Source organism: Ammodytes marinus (genome assembly GCF_949987685.1).
Source record: "Ammodytes marinus genome assembly, chromosome: 9".
In the NCBI taxonomy this organism is placed as follows: domain Eukaryota; kingdom Metazoa; phylum Chordata; class Actinopteri; order Uranoscopiformes; family Ammodytidae; genus Ammodytes; species Ammodytes marinus.
The window spans coordinates 12181598-12207967 of record NC_137213.1 but is presented as its reverse complement, the minus strand read 5'-3'; the positions used below and the strand labels follow the sequence as shown (position 1 = coordinate 12207967).

The 26370-nt window shown below is 40.3% G+C and overlaps 1 protein-coding gene across 2 annotated transcripts in view; it reads left to right on the top strand.

Moving 5' to 3' along the window:
- The window catches only part of LOC307254947 (rho GTPase-activating protein 29-like), a 34811-nt gene extending 10254 nt beyond the window's left edge, over positions 1–24557 (top strand). Inside the window, exons 3-22 of one of the 2 annotated variants that reach the window (XM_080033519.1) lie at positions 4277–4420; positions 8246–8342; positions 8607–8679; positions 8934–8994; positions 9983–10132; positions 10637–10701; positions 10821–10931; positions 12090–12170; positions 12379–12546; positions 12920–13057; positions 13383–13570; positions 14921–15090; positions 17555–17689; positions 18280–18375; positions 18736–18899; positions 19180–19368; positions 19516–19653; positions 20079–20311; positions 21127–21433; positions 22131–24557. In XM_080033519.1, coding sequence (XP_079889645.1) covers positions 4277–4420; positions 8246–8342; positions 8607–8679; positions 8934–8994; positions 9983–10132; positions 10637–10701; positions 10821–10931; positions 12090–12170; positions 12379–12546; positions 12920–13057; positions 13383–13570; positions 14921–15090; positions 17555–17689; positions 18280–18375; positions 18736–18899; positions 19180–19368; positions 19516–19653; positions 20079–20311; positions 21127–21433; positions 22131–23294 — 3872 coding nt within the window. In that variant the 3' untranslated portion in view covers positions 23295–24557. Of the gene's footprint in view, positions 1–4276; positions 4421–7832; positions 7938–8245; positions 8343–8606; positions 8680–8933; positions 8995–9982; positions 10133–10636; positions 10702–10820; positions 10932–12089; positions 12171–12378; positions 12547–12919; positions 13058–13382; positions 13571–14920; positions 15091–17554; positions 17690–18279; positions 18376–18735; positions 18900–19179; positions 19369–19515; positions 19654–20078; positions 20312–21126; positions 21434–22130 lie in introns of those variants that run through there. The other variant, XM_080033520.1, reaches the window with a different exon arrangement.
- The last annotated feature ends 1813 nt before the right edge of the window (positions 24558–26370 follow it).

Here is a 26370-nt window from a genome sequence, read left to right as displayed (position 1 = left end):
TTGGTACCTTTTAACCCAGAATGCATCAATCTGGTGCACTTTGAAGGAAAATTAAGAGTTGTGTGACTGTGTACTATTATCTGGAATAATTTGGAGACACTGGGTCACATAACATCAAAGCTATTGAAGAATAAATTATTATCCTACTTTTTAGTCAAATATTTGTAAAAAATAATTATGAATGACATATTTAATCAAAATGGGTGTGTTCATATAATACCCCCCTGGAATCCATTTTTCTTTTACCTTTCAAAAGATAAATGCATCAATCTGGTGCACTATGAGAAGAAAATTAAGAGGCTAATTCAACTGTGTCCTATGTGAGCTGTTTAGCAGCCTATTATTTTTCTGGAATAATTCAGAGACATAGGGAACCCTGCCTGATCAAAGTGAATATACAATATGCAGTTTAGCCAAAACACTTCATTTTCCTCGTTTGTGGAGATTTGTGTCTGTCCACCTGGTGCCCAACTGGTTATGAATAGAAATCTATCAATTTTCAGCACATGTTCAGTCAATCTATCCAAGAGCACATTCTCCCTTGTAATGCATGAACACTGCAAATCTGGCAACCCCGCTGTCAGTCTGCGTAGGGCTGAGCAAGTTTAAATATATTTTCTAGTGACTTATTCTTTTATTAATTATTTGTAAGAGAGCAGGCACATTGGTTTAACAGGTTTGATGTTATAGATCTGCTTGTTTTTAATGGTTTTATGAAATATCTGTATTAACTGCATGATCATATCACAGTATTTTTTTACTGCCACGCAAGCCGCACAAAGAAGCTTGGCGTGCCGCGCAATGAGTAACACTGACCCAAACAATGGCATGGCCCCCACAATCGTCCGCAGATTTCCAGTGCGTTTTTTGATGCCATTGTTGTGACAGACCCACTCTCCACTGATTTTTTACCAGCTTTCTCTCGACTGTCTCACGCTGCACTGAGCACAGATCCTCTCACACAATTCAAAGGGGCAACAATGGAGACTGGTGGTGATCAGTATGAGCTGTCACACACAATTTGACCTTGTTTTGATAACTTCATCCCAATTTCTGATTGTTGAATGGAATTCCTTTGTCTGCATTCTTTAATCCGGGGTTTTTAGGGTGAAGAATGAACAATGATCTAAGTAGCCTAATAGTAAACAGACTATGCTGCTGACATACTGTACACATGCAAATGTGGAGCTCAAGCCGTGTTCACACTTGTAATTGTCAAAAAGGATTATCACCATTTCAACCCTAATAAAATCAGTTGTCCCCTATATTTGAAAATAATCCAGTATAGGCACATTTTTGCCATCTTTTAGGACAAGGATAACGTATTCAATAGTTTGCACAAAATACAACCTAGGTAAAGTTTAACTTGTTGAAAAAACAAACAAAAAAAAACAGGATTTGGACAGCCTTGTTTCCGTAGTCATTTTGAGGTGTGGTGCATCATGGGAATTTTATTTTTTTTAAAAACCCAAAGCATCTCGAGTCTCATTAGTGCGGATGTGGTCTTTGTTGCCAAAACTCGCTGTCAGTAAGTATATCATCAAATTAAATTGCCGGTTGCTATTTATTTGTTTGTGCCACTCCATTACAGTGTACACTACAGTGGTGCATCTTTGACAGTTGGCAGTGGGTGACAGTAAACAAAGGATACAGCCAATACCAATCCCTTCAAAAAGGCCTTGATCGGCTTGAGTTCCAACCCAGCAGATCGGCTCAGGACGTCCCTTCTGTCTTTGTTGCCACAACATCACACATCTATTGTTATTTCCCCACAATTAGAATCCCTTTCGCTTTCACCGATGAACAGATTGATTTCCTTGATTTCTTCTCTTTTCAGAGGAAAGGGAAATGGGTGTTCCTTACAGACATTACTGCTGTTTTTTCCATAACATCACCTTCAATCACGGCCCATTAGTATCATGCTGTGTGTAAATTCACAGGTGTGCCCCTCGTTAAAATGAGCTCTTATATGTTAATGGACAATCCACACATGTCTTTGATAAGAAAATCTTCAAAAGCAGCCGAGCTAACTAAAAATACCCCGACGAGCAGAAATGAGAGGGTGCATTGTCAGTGTTTGAAGGGAGGGGGATAATTTTTAAGTGTGTTGCGGCAGGGTCAGGCACCTCTCGCCTTGGGGCAGGCGAACAGGTAAATCCCACCACTCTACTGCGTGCTTTTTTCTTTAATCTTCCTGGAGGGCGTTAGCTAGGGAAATGGATTGGTATGCTTCTTCCAGCAAGATGGGCCCTCAATTTGCCTTTGTGTCCTTTCTTTTTTGTATTTTTGGAGTGTGATCAACTCAAGTCTTCTCAGTGTTGTTCTGTTCCCCAGTAGTGATTCATTGGTGAAACCCTTGTCTATATTAATGTCTATCTCTCCTTTCGTTGTTATAAAATACTGTCACAGATGGCCAGGACTTATGTCGGCTTACGTCTTCTCTACCGCGTTTCAATGCCAGCCAATTGAATTAGTGCATGTTTGTGTTTGAATTAGAAAATGAGTCAAATGGGTACACACACAGGCTCACACAGGCTCTCCTTTTCACACCCTCTATAACTCCTTTTGACGTTCCAATAAATTCAGTGTCTCGCCCTCCCGCCTGTAGGGTGGCCTTGATGAGAAACAGATGACTTTTTCTGTTTCCAGCAGTCCTTGCTTCTTCCAAAACAAAGACAGAGACATGAACTCACCTATTGTTCGGTGCAGAGCCTCCGCTGATTAGCCTGCCTTGGAGCCTATCTTCTACTCCTGTTGTTTGGACACAATTCATTTTATGTCAAGTTTTTCTTTTGCCATTTAAATTGAAAGCTTAAAGAACACATTTTTTCCCCTCATTTCTTTTATGCTGTAGATAACTTCATAGAGCGGACCTATAGAGTTGTAAAGAAAAGCATTCATGGTCAGGAAAAGCCTTGGTAAACTCCATTAAAAACACAAGTGGTGTACTATCCTTCACAGCCTTTAAGAGCAGAATGACTGACAGGAGAGATGTAATTGTAATCCATTCTGTACATTCCTTTTCTTCCTCAAGTATGATCAAACTGTCTGCTGATTGCTGAGTGCATAATAGCTACCATGTGTGCCACTTTAGTCACCTATGGAATTTTGATTTGTTTTCTTATTTAGTACGCGTGCTCGCTTTTATTTGTAAGCATTTTACAAATAGTATCTTAGACAACCAGTCAGAGTTGTATTTATTCAGGGCAGGAACAACTAAATGAATACATTTCCCATTTGTCTTTCACTCAGTCTTAACTCCACCAGGACGTAGAGATTCTGACAGACACATTAGCTGTTGCAAAGATAACAATTATGTCTTTAATGTTACCAAGACAATTTCTGTAAAGTACAACTTTCTGCTTCACCGGTAACAAGAGACGCACTAAAAGCCCATCAACACTTTATTATGCATCTATCTACCTGTCTGGGAATGTTATAATGGTGACAGCAGTGTTACCTGTTTACATAGATGCATGTGTCTTCCTTTGTTCATGGTGTCACTCTATGCCAAGAGAAACAAGAAAGTATGTTTCATCACAGTAGTTATATGCTGCAATAACTAAGTTAGGCATTGTCTTTCAATCACATCCATCATACACTTTTTATCTGAAGTCACAACCATGCACAAAGATACAACATCTATTTACCCTCAGGGGAAATGTCTGGATTTGACGAACGACTACGGCATATTGTGTCATTTAAAAATGACAAGTATTTGCAGAGTAACTTGTGTGAAGATGACAAAAGGAATGCCTAGAAGAATGCATCTGACACTGACTAATCTGTGACTCATAGTACAGTTTGATGACGCTGCTATTGTGACTAACAGATGAACATGTATGATCGCATGCTCTTTGGGTTTCGGATTAAAGGTGCACTCAGAGATTTTGGAGTAGGCTTGTTCTCAAAATCACTTTTTGTTCAAATAATTCACGATCTGCTACCTGCCCGTACTGTGTGGCCGCTGAAATATTTTCTGGGTTTATACACAGCCTAGCCTCTGTAAACAAAGGGTATGTAAACAAAGTGGGCCCACCGTATCTAGCAATATTGCCGTTTACACAGCCTAGGCTGGATTTTTTTCAAGAGCACACACAGTACTGACAGATGGCGGATTGTGAGGAGATATTCACTGATTTTGACAAAGTAATTTGGTTAACACACATTCTCCGGTATCGCTGAATCCACCTTAAGTAACGTTTTAGTTGGTTTTGTCAAGGTCCCATGACTTAACCTGGCTGACCTACGTGCACCTTCTATTTTTTCTCTCCAGATAATCTAGAGGGTCTTCAGGAAGTGGTACAAGAACGTTTGGCAGAGTTACTCCGCATCCTCAAGGCCGTCATCGGCAAACACCAGACCCTCAACTCTGTAGACATCCTGGGAGCAGCCGGAACAGTCATTGCCAAGGTCAAAGGTCAGTAATTAGTCACTAGCATGCATGGACACACACACACACACACACACACACACACACACACACACACACACACACACACACACACACACACACACACACACACACACACACACACACACACACACACACACACAGGTAATCACAGACCAAGGTGTCAAGATGACTGTCAAAGATCTCGGTATGAAATCCTCTTGTTGCATGTCTGGTGCAGGCTAAGGGTCTACGTCACTGACTCAAACTAGTGTGTGAAATAACCCTGCACAAATATTTTTATATCTCTCCGGTTGGTTGGAGTTGGCTTTGAGATTTGTTTTCTAAAAGGTCACAGTACGAGAAGTTATTATTCCTTCAGAAACGGAACCCTTCCCCGTCTCCCTAACGAACACAAACGAAAGGAATCTCAACTCGCAAATTCAATCTGCGAGAAACGCAATCCACTGCAAGGATATTTCTTCACTTGAGTTGCACACAAGAATCTGTACCGCGGAGACTACATGGCTGTAATTTACATTCCATATCACAGCGAGCGCAGAGGCCCCTTTCACTTCCACGTTTCTTCATTGTCTTCCTCCATGTCGTGAGGTGTGTGGTTGTCTGACAGCATCACACCCGCTGCTTTATCTCAATATCTGAGTTGTGACCTACTCCTTAAGAATGCTAAAGAATGCATATCTGCATCTGTAGTAGTTGAGTGGCGCTTTGACAATGCTTCAAATGGGACCCAGTGTTAGATCAGCCAAAGGAATTATTGGCATTTTTGACATTAACTTTAGTGACAGACATGCTGTAACTTTAGTGACGGGGAGGAAATATGACTCCACGAGTCACAACTAACAACTCAAGGTTTCTATCACTTATACAAAGTTTCCATTACACAATAGAAAATCCTATGATAAAGTAAATGGGTTCTTATTTTTTTTAAATATCTAATATGATACAAGTAGTGACACACCAATCCAACATGCCAGATCAGTTGGCTCTCATACTGACATATTTGTATTTGGTAAAAACAACAAAAACAAAACATCACTTAATCAAGGTTTACCCGTATCTATTTATATGATGAGATTCAGTTTCAGAAATGTGTAGGACAGTACATTACATATCAAGATATTCACTATATTGCATGATAGGATTGTAAAAAACTATAACACAGTTAGAGTGATGGTGCTACTTCAGTGTGGCATCACTGTGTGCCATTTTTCCTATTTTATAAGGAAAGCCCTGTCATTTACTCCTGCTGTTTATACAGTAATTGCATATGTAGCTGACAAGAGGAAGTGGACAAGTGGACATTTGCCTGTCCACAAGGGGGTGCCTTACATCAACACACATCCAGGCTGGACTGTCCCTAATGGCCTGCAGGTAACACAATACAGACACAGTCAGTGAGCCAGAGGAGGACTCCAAAGGAGAGACTGAAAGAGTAATGAATCAGTGAGACGTCAGAGATGAAAACTCAAAGCTTTGGATGATAACAGACCTGGTGCGCCTCTGTGTCTTCAGAATGTGTCGTCTCTTCACTCATGTTGCTCTTTGATGCTTGCTCATGACACCTGGGGCAATTGGACGGCTGCCAGAAGTTACTGGAAAGAAAAAAAATCCTCCTCCCTCCTTCTACAAACACATGGTTGCCTAACCAGTTTCAAATGCTATTTACCTGTAGATGTTATCCACTCAAACTATTCTCCTTCTATTCATTCTTTCTTTTCTCTGACACTGCAAACACATTTTAATAAACCTGAAAATGTAAAGAACATGTTCGTCTCCACTCATCTGTGTAATGCAAAAGGCCTCATTCTAGACACTAGACAGAGACAACTATTGTTGTAATTTTCATACTTGTTCTTTGTGTGTGTCATCAAAGATATAATCTTTCCCCAGACTTCTCCTTGGCTCAAACAAGAACCCAGACAAGGTTTCTTTTCCTGGTCACATTTTGTGAAAATCTGCAGGTCACTGCAATAAAAGTGTCAACCTTAGACTTCCTTATTGAAAATCTCTCTGCTCTCTGTCCCCTTTGTTTAGGGAAGATGCCAGAAGCTGAGTGTATTTTTATACTGCTATCAATCTTGTATACACGTCAAATGCATTTTTTTTTGTCCCTATGTAGTTAATCCTAATAGTAGATGTATTTAATTAATCCAAGAAAAAAAGCTTGTTCTTCAGCGATAATGTCCTTTTGGAATGTCCTGTCTGTCACACCAGAGTAATCAAGGAATGTCAACACGCATTTATCAGAATATTTCCAGACAGGCTTTAAATCACTAAGGACTTTTTTTTTTCTATTTCTAATTGTCCCAGTTACGGCTCAAGCGTGAGAAAACAATGGCCCCTGTACTTGAATGATGCAGTTTCCATATTTCAATCGTGACAGGGGGGAGGGGGGGCAGTGCTCTGGAATCATTGTTAGGAGACCCACAGGATGTCCTGAGGAAGAAGTCAGTGCAGAGTTGTAGGCTATAGCATTCTGGGCCAGGGAGGTGCACCGCAGGGAGGCTTGCCTTGCACCGCTCTTTCTTTTCTCTTCTCTTCTGGTGTCCTCGAGAGTCTGCCTGGAACGCGGGGTTACCTCCCCAACCCAGGATGCCATGACCCTTCTGTGCTTCGTCATTGGTTGGGAATTTACAATTTACCAGCCGCCGCTGATGTGGATCGAATTTGCTCTGATGAAGAGAAAATGGAAGCACAAAATCTAGAAAGCACACTGGAATACTGGAACTTCTTTAGCCGTTAGGCCTTTTTCTTTCTTCTTTTTCTCGCAGGAACTACTTCACATTGTTGAGGTCATTTTTGGTCATCCCAGCTTACTCCACACAGATGCCAGGGTTACAGAGAGAAAAGGTAAGTGTTGGTCATGGTTGGTCTATAGCGTTACATGGCACAGAACTCAAGCTGTGCGAGTGTTTCCTGTTGCGGGCAGACAGGAAGTACTAAGCTTAGTCGGATTTCACTGACTGTGTCTTCGGTTCCTCTGATTGCTTTTCTGCAAATGTATTCTCGCTGAGTAAACTGTTTCCTGACAGCGTAAGCCCCGCACGCACGTTCTTAAAGATTAGTCAAGCTCCGATGGTTTCACGGTTCTGATATCGGAAGACGTCTCGCTGTCAACAGATCTCAAAGTAAATAAGGATTGTGTAGGATTGATCATGATCAACATGGAATATGGCCTATGGGATTATAACACGTTGCAACAAAGGAGGGACAATTTGGGATTGTTTCTGAATATTCCTTGAAGATCTTTCCTTGAATATCTTCAAAGTCCTTCAGAAGAAGACATTTCGGATTTGGTTGGAAGTCATGGACTGTGCCTGTCATTGCCTTAGACTACTTCTACTTTCATAACTTTTGGTTTTGAAGTGGTTCTTCGTTGCCTTTTCTTGAAGACTCTTGACACCGTGCAACCGCTCTGGGGGTTGACTTTTTGTCTGTCATCGAGGAGAATGCCAACACTTACTTGAAACAACAAAAGCCCTTGTTAAAGCGATAAACCACTCCCCACAAAAGCCAAACTGTTAAGTATGGTGTATTTTACTTGTGATTGCAGAAAGAAAACATTGAAGAAAAAACATGGCTGTGGGGCAAACTGCGGGAATCAAATCTGCATTTATTTCATTGTTGTTGTTAGAATTAAATGTATCTGTTTGTTTCGCTAACATGTCATTCATCTAATCGATCAAGTGTTTATCATATCGTTGATTACGGCCTCATTACCCAGCTTAGCTGTGTAATAATTTTGTTGAAGTTGAGTATACATAAACTGGTTGTATTCCGATTGTATTTTGGCTGACGTTCTCGTGTTTTTTTTATCGCTCTCCACAGGCGTTAACTTCAAGGAAGTGAACCCAGAGAACACAAAAGCTATATTTGGCGAGATACACACATCCATTGACACTTTGGCATTCACTTTCGGCAATGTGTGAGTACAATGTTTATATACCATTTTAACACCACTAGATTTTTTTATTACTTTTTTTGTGTGGTAGCCTGAAAATAGTTGGGTTGATTATAGACAACCTTAGTTTATTGGTGTTTAGAATTGAAGATCTGCTTTTAGTTTTTTCAAATCAAAACAGTATACTTTGAGAGTTGCATTATTCAAAGCCCTTGAACATTGAAAGTATTGCAATGTTGACTGTTACAGTTCTTTTGACATTTCTACATTTCCACATCTACCCCTCAGAGTGACTGACTTCCTTATGGGAGATGTGGACAGCAGCTCAGGGTTGGGGTTAACCCAGACCAGGAGAAGCAGGGTGAGACACCATCTTCTCTTTTTCCAGACATTTCTTTTGTTCTTCTTTTCAAATCCTTGTTTTCAAACATGACCTTTTTTAAAGGGTGCACTTAAAGCAGCAAGTTTACCACGCCTCTATTCAAGCAAACCTCAAAGAGTCGCTTTCTGTTCTTAATTAGGGTGTTGAAAAGCCAGCCGCTTCTGATGTCTTGCTTTGATTGTATGTCTGCTACTCCCTCCCTTTTATAATCTGAAATGTCTTTTTCACAACAGTCTTTTGACAACCTCTCTGTGGGCCCCGAGGGATATGTTTCAGAGAAAAGTGATCTCGTGGGTAAGTGTTATTCACATTCCGTCATTTACCTCTGAGCAATGTGGGTTAGAAAATAGATGCATCCTGAAATGTAATAGCTATTAATGGCTGCTTCACAAAGCATTTAATGGTTGCTTTGGAGGCCAGGGCTCCTCGGGGTGTCAGCTTGTGAGTTAGCTGAGTGATATAGGCTTTGGACTTTCGAATGCCTGAGGTAGAGACCCCGCCTTAAACCTCTGCTTCCACCCCTGTTATTTCTGCTGCTTTTTTCATACAAGCTGCTCGTTTTCCTCTCTCCGTCCACATAACTGAAATTCCTTGCCTGTTCAAGAGTAGTTCCGTGTGGGATGGGGAACACATGGGGTTTGTGTTAAATCAGATGTCTGGTGCTGGTGGCTGGGAGAGGTGCATTACAGTATAACCAGTGGTTACAAAGTAGACATAAGGCTGATATGAGATTTTAAAGATGCCTGGCACTTTTATATCCTCATACCCCCTCAACTTTAACTTTAAAAGGGGAGTCAGCACTTCAGGAGAATGCCTGTTGTCAAAATATTTTTTTGTCAAAATCAGTGAATATATCCTCACCATTACCTGTCTGTACTGTATGTGCTGAAAAAATAATATACTGTCAATGTCAATACAAAGGCTAGGCCTGTTAAACGGGCATGTTGCTTGCTCTGTTGGGCCATCTCTGTTTACATATCCGTTTACAGAGCCTAGGCTATGTATTAACACCAGCTTTTATTTTCAGCGCTCACACACAAGTATGTACAGGTAGCATATCATTAGGAGATATTCACTGATTTTGACAAAGTAATTTTGACAACAAACATGATCCAGAATCACTCACTCCACCTTTTACTGTGTTTATTTTTTCATCACCTCCCACTTACGTCTGTAGGGATAGTAGAACCGAGACAAATCAATCCAACGCTATTTAGTTGAAACCATGTGTCTCTTGGTTCGCCTCGTTCTGATATGTGTGTCTCATCTGCCGACCCGCCAGGCTCAGAGGTTCCATTGTCACGGGAGGAAGAAGTGGACTTGACCCTTCTGAAGAATGACAGCGGGGTGGAGTCTGCTCTGCTCTACGCCAAAGCCTGGTCCAAGTACATCAAAGACCTTCTGGCCTGGATGGAGAAGCGACTGGCTATGGGTAAGACAGCAGCTACAAGCAGCGGGTTACCAGCGAGTCATTAGAACTTTATACTAGATATATTATGAAAGGAGTGATTTTGAACTTTTGACCTGCAATTCTGCGGTAAAATTTCACCCCAATCTCCTGCAGGGCAGTTGAAAGTTATCTGTTATTTGTATTTGACCCATAGATGAAGCAACATTTTGCAATAGCCCCCCGAGTCATTGTAAGTCTTTTGACTGTTAATTGAGTTCATATTTTGCAGAGGAGAACATGGTATGCTATGCTTTCACTATACATGGATAAGCACAATATGACAATCCATGTATGCATATGCCTCAGCTGACTGTATTAACAAGCTTAACATGTCTGTAAAGTGCTACAACTCTGTATTCGTACTGTATTCGTTTGAGCCAGCAATTTGTGATTATATTAAACACTACACATGCTGTTATCAAAAAACATATTTTAATATTAGTTGATACTAATTCCTTGTCCTTTTGTACAACTATTTTCTTCCAGATATTGAGTATTCCAAACTCTATGCCAAAATGGCTGAGTCTGCAAAGACACTGGCTAGTCAACAGGTAACAGAAGAGCCTTTTATATATGAAAATGTACTCTATTTATAAATGGTATTTGTGTACTTTATTAAAACATTATTATTTTTAATTCAATATTGATTTCTTTGTTTGGCTTTATCAAGGACTACATGCCATTCACCGATATCTACATTTCAACATTCAAGAACGACATTGAATACAAACAGCTGCTTATACAAATGGCAATGGCTCTTCAAACAAATAAATTCATGCAGGTAAGAGCGATAAGACTATAGTCTACATAAGAGCACTTCAAATTGTTAGGCATTGCTTTTCTTTACTTTTATAGTGATGCACACAAAGAGTTCACAAAGAAAGGCATTGGGAAATGTACTTCTATAGAGAAAAAGGACTTTGCCTATTGTGCATCATATAGCATGTATAACATATATGCTTAAGAACAAAGCACAATTTTAAACAGGATAAAGTCATACTCGAGTCAATCATTCATTATTTTGCTTAGCTTTTTTTGTGCCTTTTCTTGTTATGAGGCCACTCTCAGGCCTTAACAGGTATTGTCATTCAAGAAATGATTTTGCACATAAAAACTTAACCAATTTAAGTCAGAAAGTCTCCATGTAATCCTCTCATCAACAGTAATATTCGGTGATTAGATAGTACTAGCTGATCAGGACTCAAGCATCTCAGATAAAGTTAACATCATTATGTCTTATGTTTAGGTTGCATAGGTTTAACCCATTGATGACGGCTGCTGCGCGATGCCACATTGGCTCTCCTGCCTGATGCTGCGTCGCGCAGCATTATTACTTTATCTAATTTTCATGGCATTCGCAGCATAGAATGCACTGTCATTGGTTCAAATACACATGAGGTGGGTTTTGTTGATTTTTTTAAGACCACGTGACCACCCAAAAGTTGTGTGGTTTGCCGAAAATCATGTCAATAAAAAAAAATATCAAAAATACAAATAAAACAAAATAATGAAAAAAATACGCCAGCTATGTCGGCGACAGAACAGTTAGTGGCGTTTGATGCGCAGAATCAAGGTCTACTATAGGCTACTGACGAAAATCACACAACACATTGCATCTATTTATTAACAATATTTAATAATTTTCTAATTCATCTAATTTTGACGATTTTTAGAAATATGTGTTGGTTTGTAAGCGCTAAGGGAGCATGTTTAAATAAAACCTGTGAACCTTAACTTTTAAATTTATTTTATTTCATGTTTCTATGTGTTACACAGGCTTAGATATTAAGGTTTTGGTAGACTTTACAATTCATACTATTTTTTCAGAAAACCCTCAGGCATTAAGGACATGCATCCTAGATTGCCATAGTCATCAATGGGTTAATAAAAGGGGGCCTTTTGAAATTGTGTTCCTTAGTGTTATTTTGACTTTTCTCAGCCTCTTCAGGCTCGTAAGAACGATCTGGACAAGTTGAGGAAAGAACTCAAGGAGCAGTGGCAGAGGGAGCAGAAGAAAATGGTATGTTATTACACTATTGAATACATGAATACAGAGTTTTTCTTTTTCATACTTTCAATATTTCTTAAATGCCCTTGCTGTTTACCAATTTAATTGTCACTTCACATGCAAGGTTAATCAACCACACAAGCGTGTGTAAATATATTTATGATAACTGTTTGGCACATATGTCATATTTTAATCGAATGGTCGATTGTGGTTTTGGCAGCAAGAGGCAGAATCAACGTTGCGTAAAGCACGAGCATTGAAGGCCCAGAAGAGAGAGGAATACCAGAAAGCTCATTTAACTATCAGCCGCTCCCTGGAGGAGCAGACTAATGCTGGTAACAAACAGATGGACAAGAAGAGGAAGATGGAGGAGGAGGCTCTGCAGAAGGTAGGCATGAGGGGGAAATACCTGGTATAATAAAAAAGCATCTTATGATAATTGTAACATTTTATATGGACAGGGGTTTTACCATACCAAGATTTCTATTTGTTCCCCTCTTAAATCTTTATTGAACTTTTTTTTTACATGAGCATGCCAGTTGCAAGAAAATAATAGTACACTTTTCCAGTCCATTTTCAAGTTCATTTTGAGTCAATTTCTCCATTGAAAATATCTATTCAACAATGGTTAGCCACTGAGGATTTATATTTCTATTTAATTTCTATTTGCATTTCTTTTCAGACAGTAGGTTGAATTCCTGCACACTCATTGTACATTCGCATTTCTTCCACGTTCTCACACTATTCTCTGTTGTGGACAGGCGGAGGAAGCCCAGGACCAGTACCAGATCTGTATGGCTGACGCAGGCGTCAGGAAAAACGATCTGGCCAACGCCAAGAGAACCATCCTCACACAGATCCGAGAGATGGTCTTCCAGTGTGACCTCACACTCAAAGCTGTTAGTGGACAGTATTACTAACATTGTTATCTTATTCATGATGAATTGTAAACAAATGAGTTGCTCCAGACCCAAAGCTTAAAACTTGCTATCTCTCTCTATTGAATTGAATACTCTTATGAATTTAGTATGTAGTTTATCATTTTGTTTGAACTGAGTCTGGGGAATATAATCCACACTAATAGCAAACATGTTAACTTTATAATTCTGCTCACATGACTTTAAATGTATTTATTCCATTTTTTCACTTGAGTGCTCATTTGCCTATTCTTTCATTCATTCACATTCATTCACTCATCTTTACAATGAATCTGTCATTCCTCAGGTGACAGTGAACTGGTTTCAGATCCAGCAGACCCAGACTGAGTCGCTGCCCAGCCACTACCAGGCCCTGAGTGAGAGCACCAAGCTGTACGAACCGGGCGAATGCTTTGCTGAGTTTGTCCGGAGCTTGCCCAAAAACCTGCGTAAAGACCGTGTGCACTCGGACTCCATCTCCTCTGACAACAGCAGGTACCACTGACTGTAGATGAACACTAATATTCTGGAAATGGTCACTCTATTTATACTCAGCAATTAACTTTCAAACTTCATGGCTTTGAATGACAAGGTTGGCTTTATCAAATTCTACAAAACAGGACGTCAATACCCAAGTGACATTATTTTCAGTTATTGGCTTACTATGTCTCCTTGCTATACTCCTTTATTATACTCGATTGTATTTTAAACAGTCATCTCAGGGCAGATTGTTGCACATTAGGCACAACTATTTGGCATGCAATGTTAAATAAACCCAGCTGAATTTTCAGGTCGTTTTGGATAACATTTCAGTATTCAGTTTCAAAATATATGTAAGTCGTTCCTGTACATTTTATAAGTTGTACATAGCCCAGTTCTTCTTTCAGCGAAGTGAACAGTGAGTCAGAGTGGGAGGAAGCGCGCGAGAGAGAGAGAGACAGAGACAGAGAGGGAGAGAGAATCATGGAGAGACAGAATGCGTGTTGAATTTCTTGCCCTTCCTCAGGAAATATCTGTGGCGCAGGCTGAATGCAGCAAGGGGAGATTGTGAGCGTGAGAGTTTGGCTCTGGTTTAGAGCTAAGACTCTGCTTAGATTGTCAGAAACACACACACACACACACACACACACTCTACCACTAAGAAAATAAGCACTGCTGCTTGACTTCACTTTCTTAGAACTCTGTTCATTGTGAGATTAATTGTGTTGTCGTAGCTCTATTATGCACAGTACAGCGTAAATCCCCTGTGTTGACATTGATTGAAAAATGCCTTTGTGGTTTAGAATGTAATTTATTGCCTGAGACAAGTTTGTACTTCCATTATTGTGAAGCCACAGACGTGATTAACGTGACAATTTCAGTTTCTGCTCCTAATCCTTCAGTTGTAGTTGTAAGCCTAGAGCAATGGATTTCTGAAAAGTCTTTAAAGCTACGGATCACTTTTGATGGCAGGACTTTTATCAACATCTGTCCATAACTATGGAATTACAATTACCTTGAGGGTGTCAGTGCAGGATAGGTTAGCCTCTCATAGACGTATAACCTTAAACAAAGCACTTTTTTCCTATCAAAATTAATTGACTTAGGAAATACAGCAGACAGGTGGGAGAGTGTAGTGAAGAAGTAATATAATTCACTAAAGCACTTTCAGTAATACAGTTGTCGGATACAAAATAATAAATAAACTCAAAGAATGTCAGTGTCTGGTAAAGTAATGGTTCTTACAACAATCTTGTTAAATCCCCATACGTAAAAACACTGTGTAATACACTATAATAACTGAGCTTTCTGACAATAGGACACATTTTGCACTGGTAACCTTAAGTACTGGCTTTATTCCCTCAGGTTTGTGTTCAACAAAAGGTCAGTTGGCAGCACTCATTCCTCCCACGGCAACCTGTCCCAGGGATCCATCACCTCCTGTGATGTGCTGAGCGGAGACGAGGTGGACGGTCCCTTGCACCGGCCGGCTAAGATCGGAGAGCAGAGGTGCAGCAGCAGCACAGACATACCAGGTGCTCATCCAATGTCTTACTAGCATGAACTCAAGGGATCTCAAGACAGATAATGATGGCCTTTGTATTTAAACAAATATTAGAATTTGGAGAAGATCCCATTGGATACTAATAAAATAAAAATTGTGTTTTTTATTTTTTTTTATTTGATTTGATTCAATTTATTTCAGACATATCAAACATACAAAACAAAATGAAAAGCATGGAAATACAATAAACAAATTATGTTTTCACAAAAAAAAGAAAACAAATTATCTGTATTTCTGAGATATGCCTGAAAAGGAGCAGGAAGAAGTATACACTTATTTAATCCTACCCCTTTTCCATAGTAAAAAAAATAAAAATATTTATTAAATTAAAAAAATAAAAATATTTATTATATTCGCTTCTCTTAATCCATATACTCTCTGTACAATTGGCGATACTATATTATATTTGCCATTTACGAACTATACATACATACATACATACATACATACATACTACTTAATATACTATGAATTTTTTATATTTTATATATTTATATCATGCATATATCTATATTTATATTTATAAACAATCAATATATCCATATCTACATACATATCTATACAATCAGTAAATATATCCATATAATTATAATTTCCTTCTTACTTCACACCCTCATCCCTGTACCTTTTGAAAATCATTGCTTTGAACCTTTTTTTAAACTGGATCATGTTTGGACATTGCTTTAGCTCCATGCTCATCCCATTCCACAGTTTCACACCCCCAATTGAGATGCAATGACATTTTAAAGTCATGCGTACAGCCAGTGTCTTAAAGTTTAACTGTTGCCTCAAATTGTAACCCCCCTCTCGGTCAAAAAAAAGTATTTGAATGTTACCTGGTAGCAGTTTATTTCTAGCTTTGAACATGATTTGTGCAACTTGATATTCAACCAGGTCATTGAACTTTATGATACGGGAATGTAAAAAGAGGAGGTTGGTGTTAACATCACATTTAGGCATATTGTTCCATATTTTAGTTATAACGTCTGTTAGTCATAGATAAAAATATCTCTTTTTCAGACAAGGATAATACATGAATATATAGTAGTTCAGAAGCGGGTGATCCCTAAACACACAACTATTGTTGCTACAGTTTGAACAGCTTAAGCTAGTAGTCACTTTGTGTGTCACATCGCCTGCACACCTACCTGTTTCTTTAAATGAGCTTTTCGGGGACTTGCCCTGTGCTGAGTCATGAAAATAACACAGAACTAAATTCAAAACAGTTTGCGGTTGTGTGTTACTTAACACGCAAACGCTCACAAGTCTGGAATATGTGTGTGACCTAGGGATGGCCATTTAGAATGTTTTCTTTAACCGGTTAACCACCAGAATTAACGGTTATTAACCGGTTAACCGTTAAGATTTAATGTAGCCTAAAATAGTGAAATACATGAAGCATTATAGCAGGGCTCCCGACCTTTTTTTGTTCCAAGGACCGGCATATTAATTTAAAAACAATTCAGGCACCAGTAGCCAATTTAAATGCCTACATTTTGACATTCACACAGCACCTTTGTCTGTTGTGAGAAGAGGTCTAGTATGCGAATGTAGGAGCAGAAAGTGCAATAAGTGACTGAAAAGGGACATTTACACACACACACACACACACACACACACACACACACACACACACACACACACACACACACACACACACACACACACACACACACACACAGGCTTAGGGGATGGGTAGCCCACCGAAACCCGGTGCTAAGTAGTGCTGAGCACGGGGCAACATTTTGAAAGACCGCAATATTGATAAGCTCCGATGTTATCAGTACTGCATAATGATCCCTAACGCTTTTGTTTATGATGGATTTTCACTATTGATCCTGACACACAATCATGGCAGACCTGTGTCTGTGCAGGGGCACTCACTGCCTGTCTGTCGGTCACTCCCTCACACACTCACTGAGACGGTGATAGATGCAGGACAGCATCCATCTCAAGAAGGCTAATGCTAGCGCTATGTTAAGCTAGCGGGAGCCCACGCTGTAAATTAAATTATACAAACATATGACACGGGAGTGTTGTAATGTGACCATAAGTCGTGACCATGGACCTAGTGACAGGGAGCGTACCATGGACCTATTATAAAGTTGAGCGTAGCCTACACTTCTTGTTTCATTCTTTACCGACAGTTGGCATTCTTACATCAGGTTTAGCGATATCAAAATAAGAGTCCGGATTTCAGAGAAATTAAGATTATTAAAATGTTTTAACCGTTTAACCTTTAGTATTAACCGGTTAAAGATCTTCTTAATGGTTAACGGTTAACCAGTTAACCATGGACATCCCTAGTGTGACCACTTGGCTCTGAAAATAACTAAAACTGGTGCCAAGAATATCACTAAACAGGAAGCAAAGCTGTCATTTAGCTGCGTGTGTTAGCTCAGTGTGTGACTGTTGGACTGTGTGTTTTCCTGCAGCCCTGCGAGGCCAGGCCCCGCTGAGCGCCTGGGCCTCCAGTAGTCAGGGCAGCCAGGGAGGGATGTGCAGTGACTCGGAGAGCGCAGGAGGCAGCAGCGAGTCCAGGTCCATGGATTCACCCACTGCGAGTCCAGGTGAGAGGATTTCACTTCAAACCTTTTTTTTTCTTTTGTATTAATATTTAAGGTCTTAAAGATATTTGCACATAAAAATGATGAAAGGATACATGGGACAAGGAAAGGACACATTTGTGTATTTGGGATAAAAAATAAATACATTTAAACACCCACATCATGTCACTTAAAAATGGACTAAAAACATGTTTTTTTAGTGAGGTGCTAAAGGTAGTGAGAAGATGAAATAGAAACGAGGAAATAGCTTCAGAGCAAATCAAAAGAAAACTTAACGAGGACAAAAGCATTACGCATTTCTTTTTATAATCATCCTTCGCGCGTCCGTGTGCTGTAAACTTCTGCTTTGTACAGCAGATCCACATACCAATCATTTTTGTGCACTTCCCTTTACAGAACAACACTTCTAACCACACTTTTCATTGCTATGGAATAAGTTTACAACTTAATGTACACATGTAGAGCACTGTAGCTTATCTGCTCCCAGTATTGCACCTGCTTTGTATCCTTGAGTCAATCTTTGGCATCACCTTACTTTTACAAGTAATTTCTGAACACATCTGAATTCATTCTTTTTGTATATGTATGTGCAGGTGACTTCAAACGACGGTTGCCCAGGACTCCCTCCACAGGCACCATGTCTTCTGCTGATGACCTGGACGAGAGAGAACTGTCCCCCTCAGACAATGGTAATGTGTGTGTGTGTTTAGTCTTCATGTCTGTGTACCCTTCTCCTCAATCAGATGTATGCGAATTGTATACCAATTATGGGCTTGTGTGCCATACTTTGGTACACAGTCACTTTGTTAATGTTGTTAATGAGTAACAGCTTTGTTATTCTGTTACTGCGTATACATTTTAGTCTTTTATCTTGTGGCTGGAATCTGGCTGTGAATTAACGTGTTAACAAACAGTACAGTAAAGATCACCCAAAGCTATCATTTATAAAGAGACGTGACATCAACAAATGCTTGTCATTTTTTTTTCTAACTGAGCAGGAAGTTACCTGTCTAGTAGTCAGTTCCCTCATCTGTGTTTATGACGTTCAGGTCTGGCAGAGATGGTGACTGAGACAGCCAGTTCTCCTGGTCCCTTCAGAAATGCTCTGATGTCCAAAGCTGCTCAAACCCATAAGCTCAGAAAACTGCGAGCGCCGTCGAAGTGCAGAGAGTGTGATAGTCTGGTGGTTTTCCATGGAGCCGAGTGTGAGGAGGTACAGAACATATGCTCTTTTTTTATCTGTATGTAGTTTATCTATAGATTTAAAATGTCTATGATGCATTCGCTGGTTTAATTGTATGGTAAAAATAAATGTAGGTCTCTTGCCCTTTGGCTGCTGACTTATACAAGAGACAGTTTACTACGTTTGAGAAGAAACAAAACATACAAAATCAGTTGTTTTATTTGTAGGAAATTGTTTTATCAAAGGTATTAAACAATCAACAACCTTCAATTTCTGTATTTAACTGTCTCTGTCTCCCCTCCTTTGCCAGTGCTCCCTGGCTGTCCATAAGAAGTGTCTAGAGACACTTGCCATCCAGTGCGGCCATAAGAAGCTGCAAGGCAAACTACACCTGTTTGGCATCGACTTTGCCCAAGCATCAAAGAACAGCGCGGACGGAATCCCTTTCATCATCAAGAAGTGCACGTCTGAGATTGAGAGTCGAGCCCTAAACATCAAGGTAAACTTGGTTTGTCCCTTGCCATTTTGGATTATTTTCAAGCTGTGTATGTTGAGATTTTATTTTTTTACCTCAATAGCGTGTGTAAGGTCTTGGTCCGTTAAAGCATAAAATTTAGCAATCTGTGTTCCTGTTACTTCCTCACAGGGGATTTATCGTGTGAATGGAGCCAAATCACGTGTGGAGAAGCTCTGTCAGGCGTTTGAGAACGGGAAGGACTTGGTGGAGCTGTCTGACCTCTCACCTCACGACATCGCCAATGTTCTCAAGCTGTACCTGAGACAGGTGGGTCATACAATCTTAATAAAAACAATTAAAATGTTAGTGAGAATTGCGGTTTGTAGTTAGGTTATTTATTATTTTAGCAATGCAGTTGGTCAAAGATACAGTTACTGTTCCCCCTTAATGCTCAAACCTTTTTTATATTCTTTTTTTTTTTTAGGTTTTTTATGATTTGAACAATTCAAATAGACAGAATGACAAGGATAACAAACAATTACAGTGCAGAGAGAGACCAAAAACCCAGTGGGTTCCTTTGAAGCCTCCTCTTGAATAATTCTAAAATTTCACAACGTTTTACTTGGATAACTTGGGACCTAGCTGGAGGGCTTTTGTGTGTGTTTCATTTTATTCAGTATGCGTGAACTGATGCAATACATTTCCCACTGATGAGACCACCATACACATAACTTTTCCCCTTCTGTGTAAAGTTACCAGAGCCATTGATCCTGTATCGATACTACAATGACTTCATCGGCCTGGCCAAAGAGTGCCAGAGGGTGATTGTGGAAGAAGCTGATAAACGTCAGATCAACCAGACAGTAGTGAAAGAGGAGCCCAGTGTCCATCTCAACAGAGTCCTTTTCAAGATCCGAGACTTTCTCCACCAGCTGCCTACGGCCAACTACAGGACCCTGCGCTTCCTTTTAGCTCACCTAAACAGGTAAGGGCTGTAAACAAAACATTCAGAGCTGGTCCTTTGTCAGGATTTCTGTCAGTCGCTCTCTGCACAAATACACAAACACACACTTCCTCATAAGACACAAGGGAAACAGAGACTTCCCTAAAGCACAGAGGAAATGGCACAAACTACACACAACTCATGCTCTATTAATGGTTGTGTTCAGTTACTTTTAAATCTGACACCAGTATCAATATTTGTACAATGAATATTCTATGCTTCATCTGAAAGATTTTCTGGCCTCAACATTACAAATATTTGGTGTTTTTAATTGGATTTGCAGGATCCCTTTTCTGTTGTCACATCACAGCTTTTTGAGACTTTTGTCACTGAAGCAACTGTGAAATCTTTACTCACATTTTTCAATGGCAAAGACTGACTTACCAATTTATAAACGTTATAAATGGCTCCATATTGGTAGCCTGACGAGACCATCCTCTCTCATCAGTCTCGACCTTCTCCAATCTCCTCGGGGAGAAACCCGTTAAAAAAATTAGCACATTCAGACCTAACGTTCGTCCCATAGTGGAAGGCAGCCCCTGATTGGTTACTCTAGTTGTAAATCCGGCCATTTTTTGACCGGGCTCCCCCCTACGGCGATTGGAGAAAGTCCAGTCTGATCTGCGGGAGAGAAGCTAATGTAAAGCTCGCAACATGAGGCTGGTCTTGCCGTGCTACGATATTGGCATATCTCTGATTCTGAGTCAATAAAGTGTTCTTTACAACCTAAATAAATGTGAACACCTGAAACATGTCTTATTATAATACATCTATTTATCACTCTTCTCTTTCCGCAGAGTGACATCGCAGGCAGAGGAGAACAAGATGACCGCCAGCAACCTGGGCATAATCTTTGGCCCCACGCTGGTGAAGCCCAGGCAGACAGACGCTGAGGTGTCCCTGTCTTCCCTAGTGGACTACCCTTACCAGGCCCTCATGGTGGAGCTGCTGGTGAGACACTACCAGACCATCTTTGACACGTCCCTTCTGTCCAGCCCTGACTTCAACACCACAGCGGCAGGTCAGGCTTCACCCAGACTCACGCCCCAGGAGAAGGTGCAGAGGCTCAGCAGACACTCCGCCTCGTTGATGGACATCAAAGAGGTGAGCGGGGATTTAGAGGTGTGAACGCTGCCCTCATGTCAATTACACTGACTGTGACTATGAGCAGTCAAGCGGGGAAAAACATGGTCGCATCAGCCCCACAGTTGTAATAGGCAGAGGAGAAATCCTGGGTCTTAGTATCTCACACTTGGTAGAAAGAAACTGCATGAGTGAACACAAGCTACTGCTAAGAAGGCTGTAAAAAGCTACCGTTCCCAGCAAGTTAATGTTCATAATTTCTGTATTGGCGAAGAGTTATATGATTGATCCACCTTACCAAAAATGAGTTTATTAGCCTGCTCATTTGATTTAATCTGGTGTGCCATAATAAACATTTCAGATTGAAGAATCTAAACGTTTAAGTTTGAAATAAAATTGCCGTGAGGTTCCCAGTCACTTCTATCTTTCTCTGTTTGGAGGTGACATTTTCTGTTTATTTACTTATTTATGTATTTTTATTTTGTTTCTGTGGTTGTTTACTGGAATAAAGATGACGATATCTCTGGTTCTGTGCATCAAGTTTCATCCTTAACAAAAATGTATTACTCCTTTAGAAGATATTAAATTAAATATTTAAGTTCTTTTATAACGTTTTGTTATAATGTGCATTATTAATTACATCTTAAGGCAAAGTGAACTACATTGATACACGTGGTGCATGGATTGTAATCTTATTGTTTTGTTTTGTCCCTTGCAGAGTGCCAAGGTGTACAAACGCTACTCGTCAGTAATCCCCTCCTCACACATCCTGGATGAGGTCCAGGAGGTCCAGCCGGGGACAGACAGAACGCAGCAGCTCTCTGCTCTGGACAGACTCAACGGGCTGCAGGCGTCTAGTGGAGGAGACGTCCAGAGGTCCACCTTAGTGTTCGGCCGTCCCAGCACCACCGTCCCCTCCACCACCGTCCCCTCCACCACCTCAAACACCTTCCAACCACCAAAGATCCAGCTACGCACACAGCGCAACAGACACGCGTCTCGACCAATCAGCATGCCTCTGGAACGCCTGCCCTGCCCCGCCCAGATCAGCGAGAGGAATAACCGTAACGCTGCTGCTAGCGTCGATACTGAAACAATACAGGAGATACCAGAGCCCGAAAAGGCTCGCCACAGCGGCTCATCGCGCGTCAGCACCTATTACATCACTCCCTTCATCGACACGCAGACAATGCAGAGGAGAACGTGGGACAGGAAGTACAAGCACTACGACGTCACGCCCAGGACTGCTATGATTGTGGCCAACAGCTCCGGAGTGCAACAACAACCTGTAAAAGCAACCATGCCTGTAACTGTTAACCCAGCCGTAACCACTTCCTCTGTGGTCCCCACCACAAGTAGTGTGAGCACCATATTTTCCAACAACCCTTACACAATGTCCACCAAGTCCATCTGGTCTTCTAAAAGGGAAAACAACAACTCGGTCGGCGAGTTCGGCAGCATGCCAAACCTTCCGCTGACACTCCGCGCGCCGAGAACTCTTCAGCCTCCTCCCGGAACTTTCTACAAACCTCCCGTTTCCATTAACAGCAGAGCAAGGACGCTACCGAGCTGGACTACTACCGTTACAACCCTCACCACCACTACCACTTCTACTCTGACCCCCACCACCAACCCCATGGAGGTAGCCAGCCAGTCCCCCGCCCTTTCAAGCAGCCCCCCACAGACAAGGCTCCAGACACAGGACTCCACGGACAGTGCCATTGACCCCGGGGTCTCGACCTCCTCAAGCCTCTCTCCCCCACAATCCCCCCCGCCCAGCAGCCCCGATGACCTCAGCCCCAGTGAGACAAAACCCGTCTACCAAAGACTGCGACCTCGGAGACATCAGGGGCTCGAACACAGAGAGGCGCATTTCGTCTGACGCCAAAACAAAACGAAAAATAACATTATATCTGTAAATATGTATGTGTCTCTGTGCCATAGTGTATACTGGGGAAAAAACATATTTTATCATATACGATGAGAGTGGGAGATAGGCCTGTGACAATAAACCATAAAAGTGTTATAAGTACTAATATATTGTATTTTACATGTTTAAAAAGGTCGATAGGTCAACAGTGGTTGGTCTCCCGAGCAGTAAGAAGAGTAAGCAAATGTTACAAATGTGATGCCATCGTTGATTGTTTGGTGTCATGTGTTTGAAAATACCAAATACATGAGTTGTTAATTTTGAAGGTGCAGTGTGTAATATTGGAATAGTTAGTGGCAGCAAGCGGTGAAAGTTCTAGATAGCAACACTCCCTCTCTCGAATAATTACAGAAGCTACAGTGGCCTTCAAGAAAAAGTATCAAGTTACTAAAGATGGCATCATCCAACACTGCCTCAAGTCTTTCCACAATATCAAGTGATGAGGAGATGTATCTATTTATTTATTCTATAGTGCTTCTTCGTTTTACAACAGGTGCATTTCCAGAGGAAACCAACTATAAATAAATATGCATATGCCCGTTAAGTTTGTCCATTCTGTGTTACTATAGAAACATGGAGGTGCAACTTGGCTGCCTCCATGTAGGGTGACCCACTCCAGTGTAGATATAAAAGAAACAACTTTTCGAATGATTATACACTAATTGAAACATTCTTTATGATTATTACATTATATTTCTACCAAATCTTTTCCAAAAAAAAAAAACATTCAATTCTACGCACTGCACCTTTTTAAATGAAATTTGCCAACCACAAGCTGACACATGTCTGTGAAGAATATTAAGCCTATCGTTTTCCTTTTTGTTTGAACAGTTAAGTTCAGTACTATGTTTAATTTGTTACGAAATAATTTTATTGTAATCACACAATGCACTTAATGCAGGTTCAAATTGCAATGATGCCTTTAATGTTCAAATTCGCTTAATTTTGTATTTTATTCGACAAGGAACAGATGGAAGTACTTTTTTAAGATACATTTTTCAATTTGAAAGAGTTTAACATTTTTACCTTTTTTAAATGTGTCCATCTTAGCCTGTGAATTGGTACATCTTTTCTCAGTATGTAAACCTTATGTATCTGTTTACGTTTTTTATATTCATTCATACTGCATGTTTGTCGCAGTAACTTTGTTTCATTGCATTATTGTGACTATACAGAGGACAATTGACAAGTACTGGCTGCAAAATTAAACCTGTAGTTCAAACTGTTCCAATGGAGTTTTTAATGTTCTTAAATCTTTGTTCAGTGAACCAAGGTTATATTTGCAACTTTAAAAGAAATAATAATGTTTTGCCCTGTAGAGGAATGTTTACTTTCTGTAATTTACACTAAATGCCCAACAAATCCCTATGTCGCTTTTTAATTGTAGACTATTGTGTATTTCAAACATGTACGCAATCGGATATATTGGCTGCATTTTGTTTGTTTTATCTGACCAACAGCACAACTCAAAGATTACCATTTTGTAATAATATGCATTGGAGAAAACTCAGAAAATTCTTAATATTAAGAATCTGGAAACTGAGAATTTTTTTGAGTTTTTGCAACAAAAAAAAGAAGAAATCTCAAAAAATGGATCGACATAGTTGTCAATAATGTACTGCCTATTGACCAATAAGTAATTTTTCCATCTCTCTGTCATGCTTTTTTAGTCCCTCAGTGAACTTTTTTCATTGCTTTTTCTCATAAGCCCCATATACATTTCACTTAATTGTATGTAACTACCTTGTTACTTCACATCTATTGGATCCAGTCAAACATGGTTATTTTTGGTACACACACACACACTGAGCCACCAGGATGCCCAGACTTTTTGCAGGGTTAAGCTTAGTGTGTAACACTGTTTTAGGGGGTAAGCCTCGTCTGTTTTACAAGATTCCCATTAGGTCAGGTGCTTTTAATACGCTACTGTCAAGGCGTCACATTCTCCCAACCTAATCACCCCTGTCACATGCTCCACCTTGCCGAGCTGTTCCAAGGAGTGACTCATTTCAGACGTGTGTAACACAACAAAAAAATCCTGGTAACAATATTAAGAATTCAGATTTAATTTTCAGGTCTTTAACTTAAAGAATTCCTCGTATATTGAGTGTAACTTTAACAGGTAAATCTTTCTGATGGACCCGCTATTGTCAAGCATTTTGTTATATATTATGATCCAACTGATATCACAAGACAGTCTCTCTCCACTCTCTTTTTTTTCTTACCTAGCAGATATCCCCCTAATTCTGCCTCAAAATGGATGACTGTTGTCTTCCCCCCCCCCCCCCCCCCCCCTCCTGCCTGCCCAGTTGAGCCTGGGAGATTAGAGCAATCAGATTAGGAGTGTTGCTGACCTGCAGGCAGAGGAGAGAGAGAGAGAGAGTGTGGGCTGCTCGGGAGTCATTCGGAGCTCTTCTCCCCTACTTCAGCTCGATTGTGAACCCGTTTTTCTCTAGATGTCGTTCGACTTTTATATCTTTCCATAAGAGGTAAGCACAAGAATTAACTGTTGTTTTTCTTATGTCGACAAAATAAGAAGCGTTGTGAGAGATGTTGTAAGAGCTGACATGTATGTGGACGCTAATTACTGATTCGTACACAAGGTAAGGATTTAAAATAGACCTTAGTGGATGTTTTTTTATTATTATTATTTTTTTTTCACCGTTATGCTTCATCTATCAGTAATTGATAGATGCAGCATTTTTTTCCCCGCTCTCTCGATGAGACATGTTTGCCACAAAATGTTCACACGTTTCTGTCAAACCTTGTGCAAGTCCTGTGTGATTGCAAGTTGAGTGATGAGAGATTTTGGAGAGGTTGGACACATTGATAGCCTTTTTATTTACCCTCCTTTCATAGTCTTTGCAGTTTTTACCCTCTTGTTTTTGTAGACAACTGTTTATGTCCCTCCATCTTCAGCCTGCATGTAATCTATTGGAGATGTCACTCCAAACCAATTACTCTTCATGTCTGACATTCTGTGAGGTCACCTGAACATAACCTGTACACATGATGGGCTTCTTTTTTT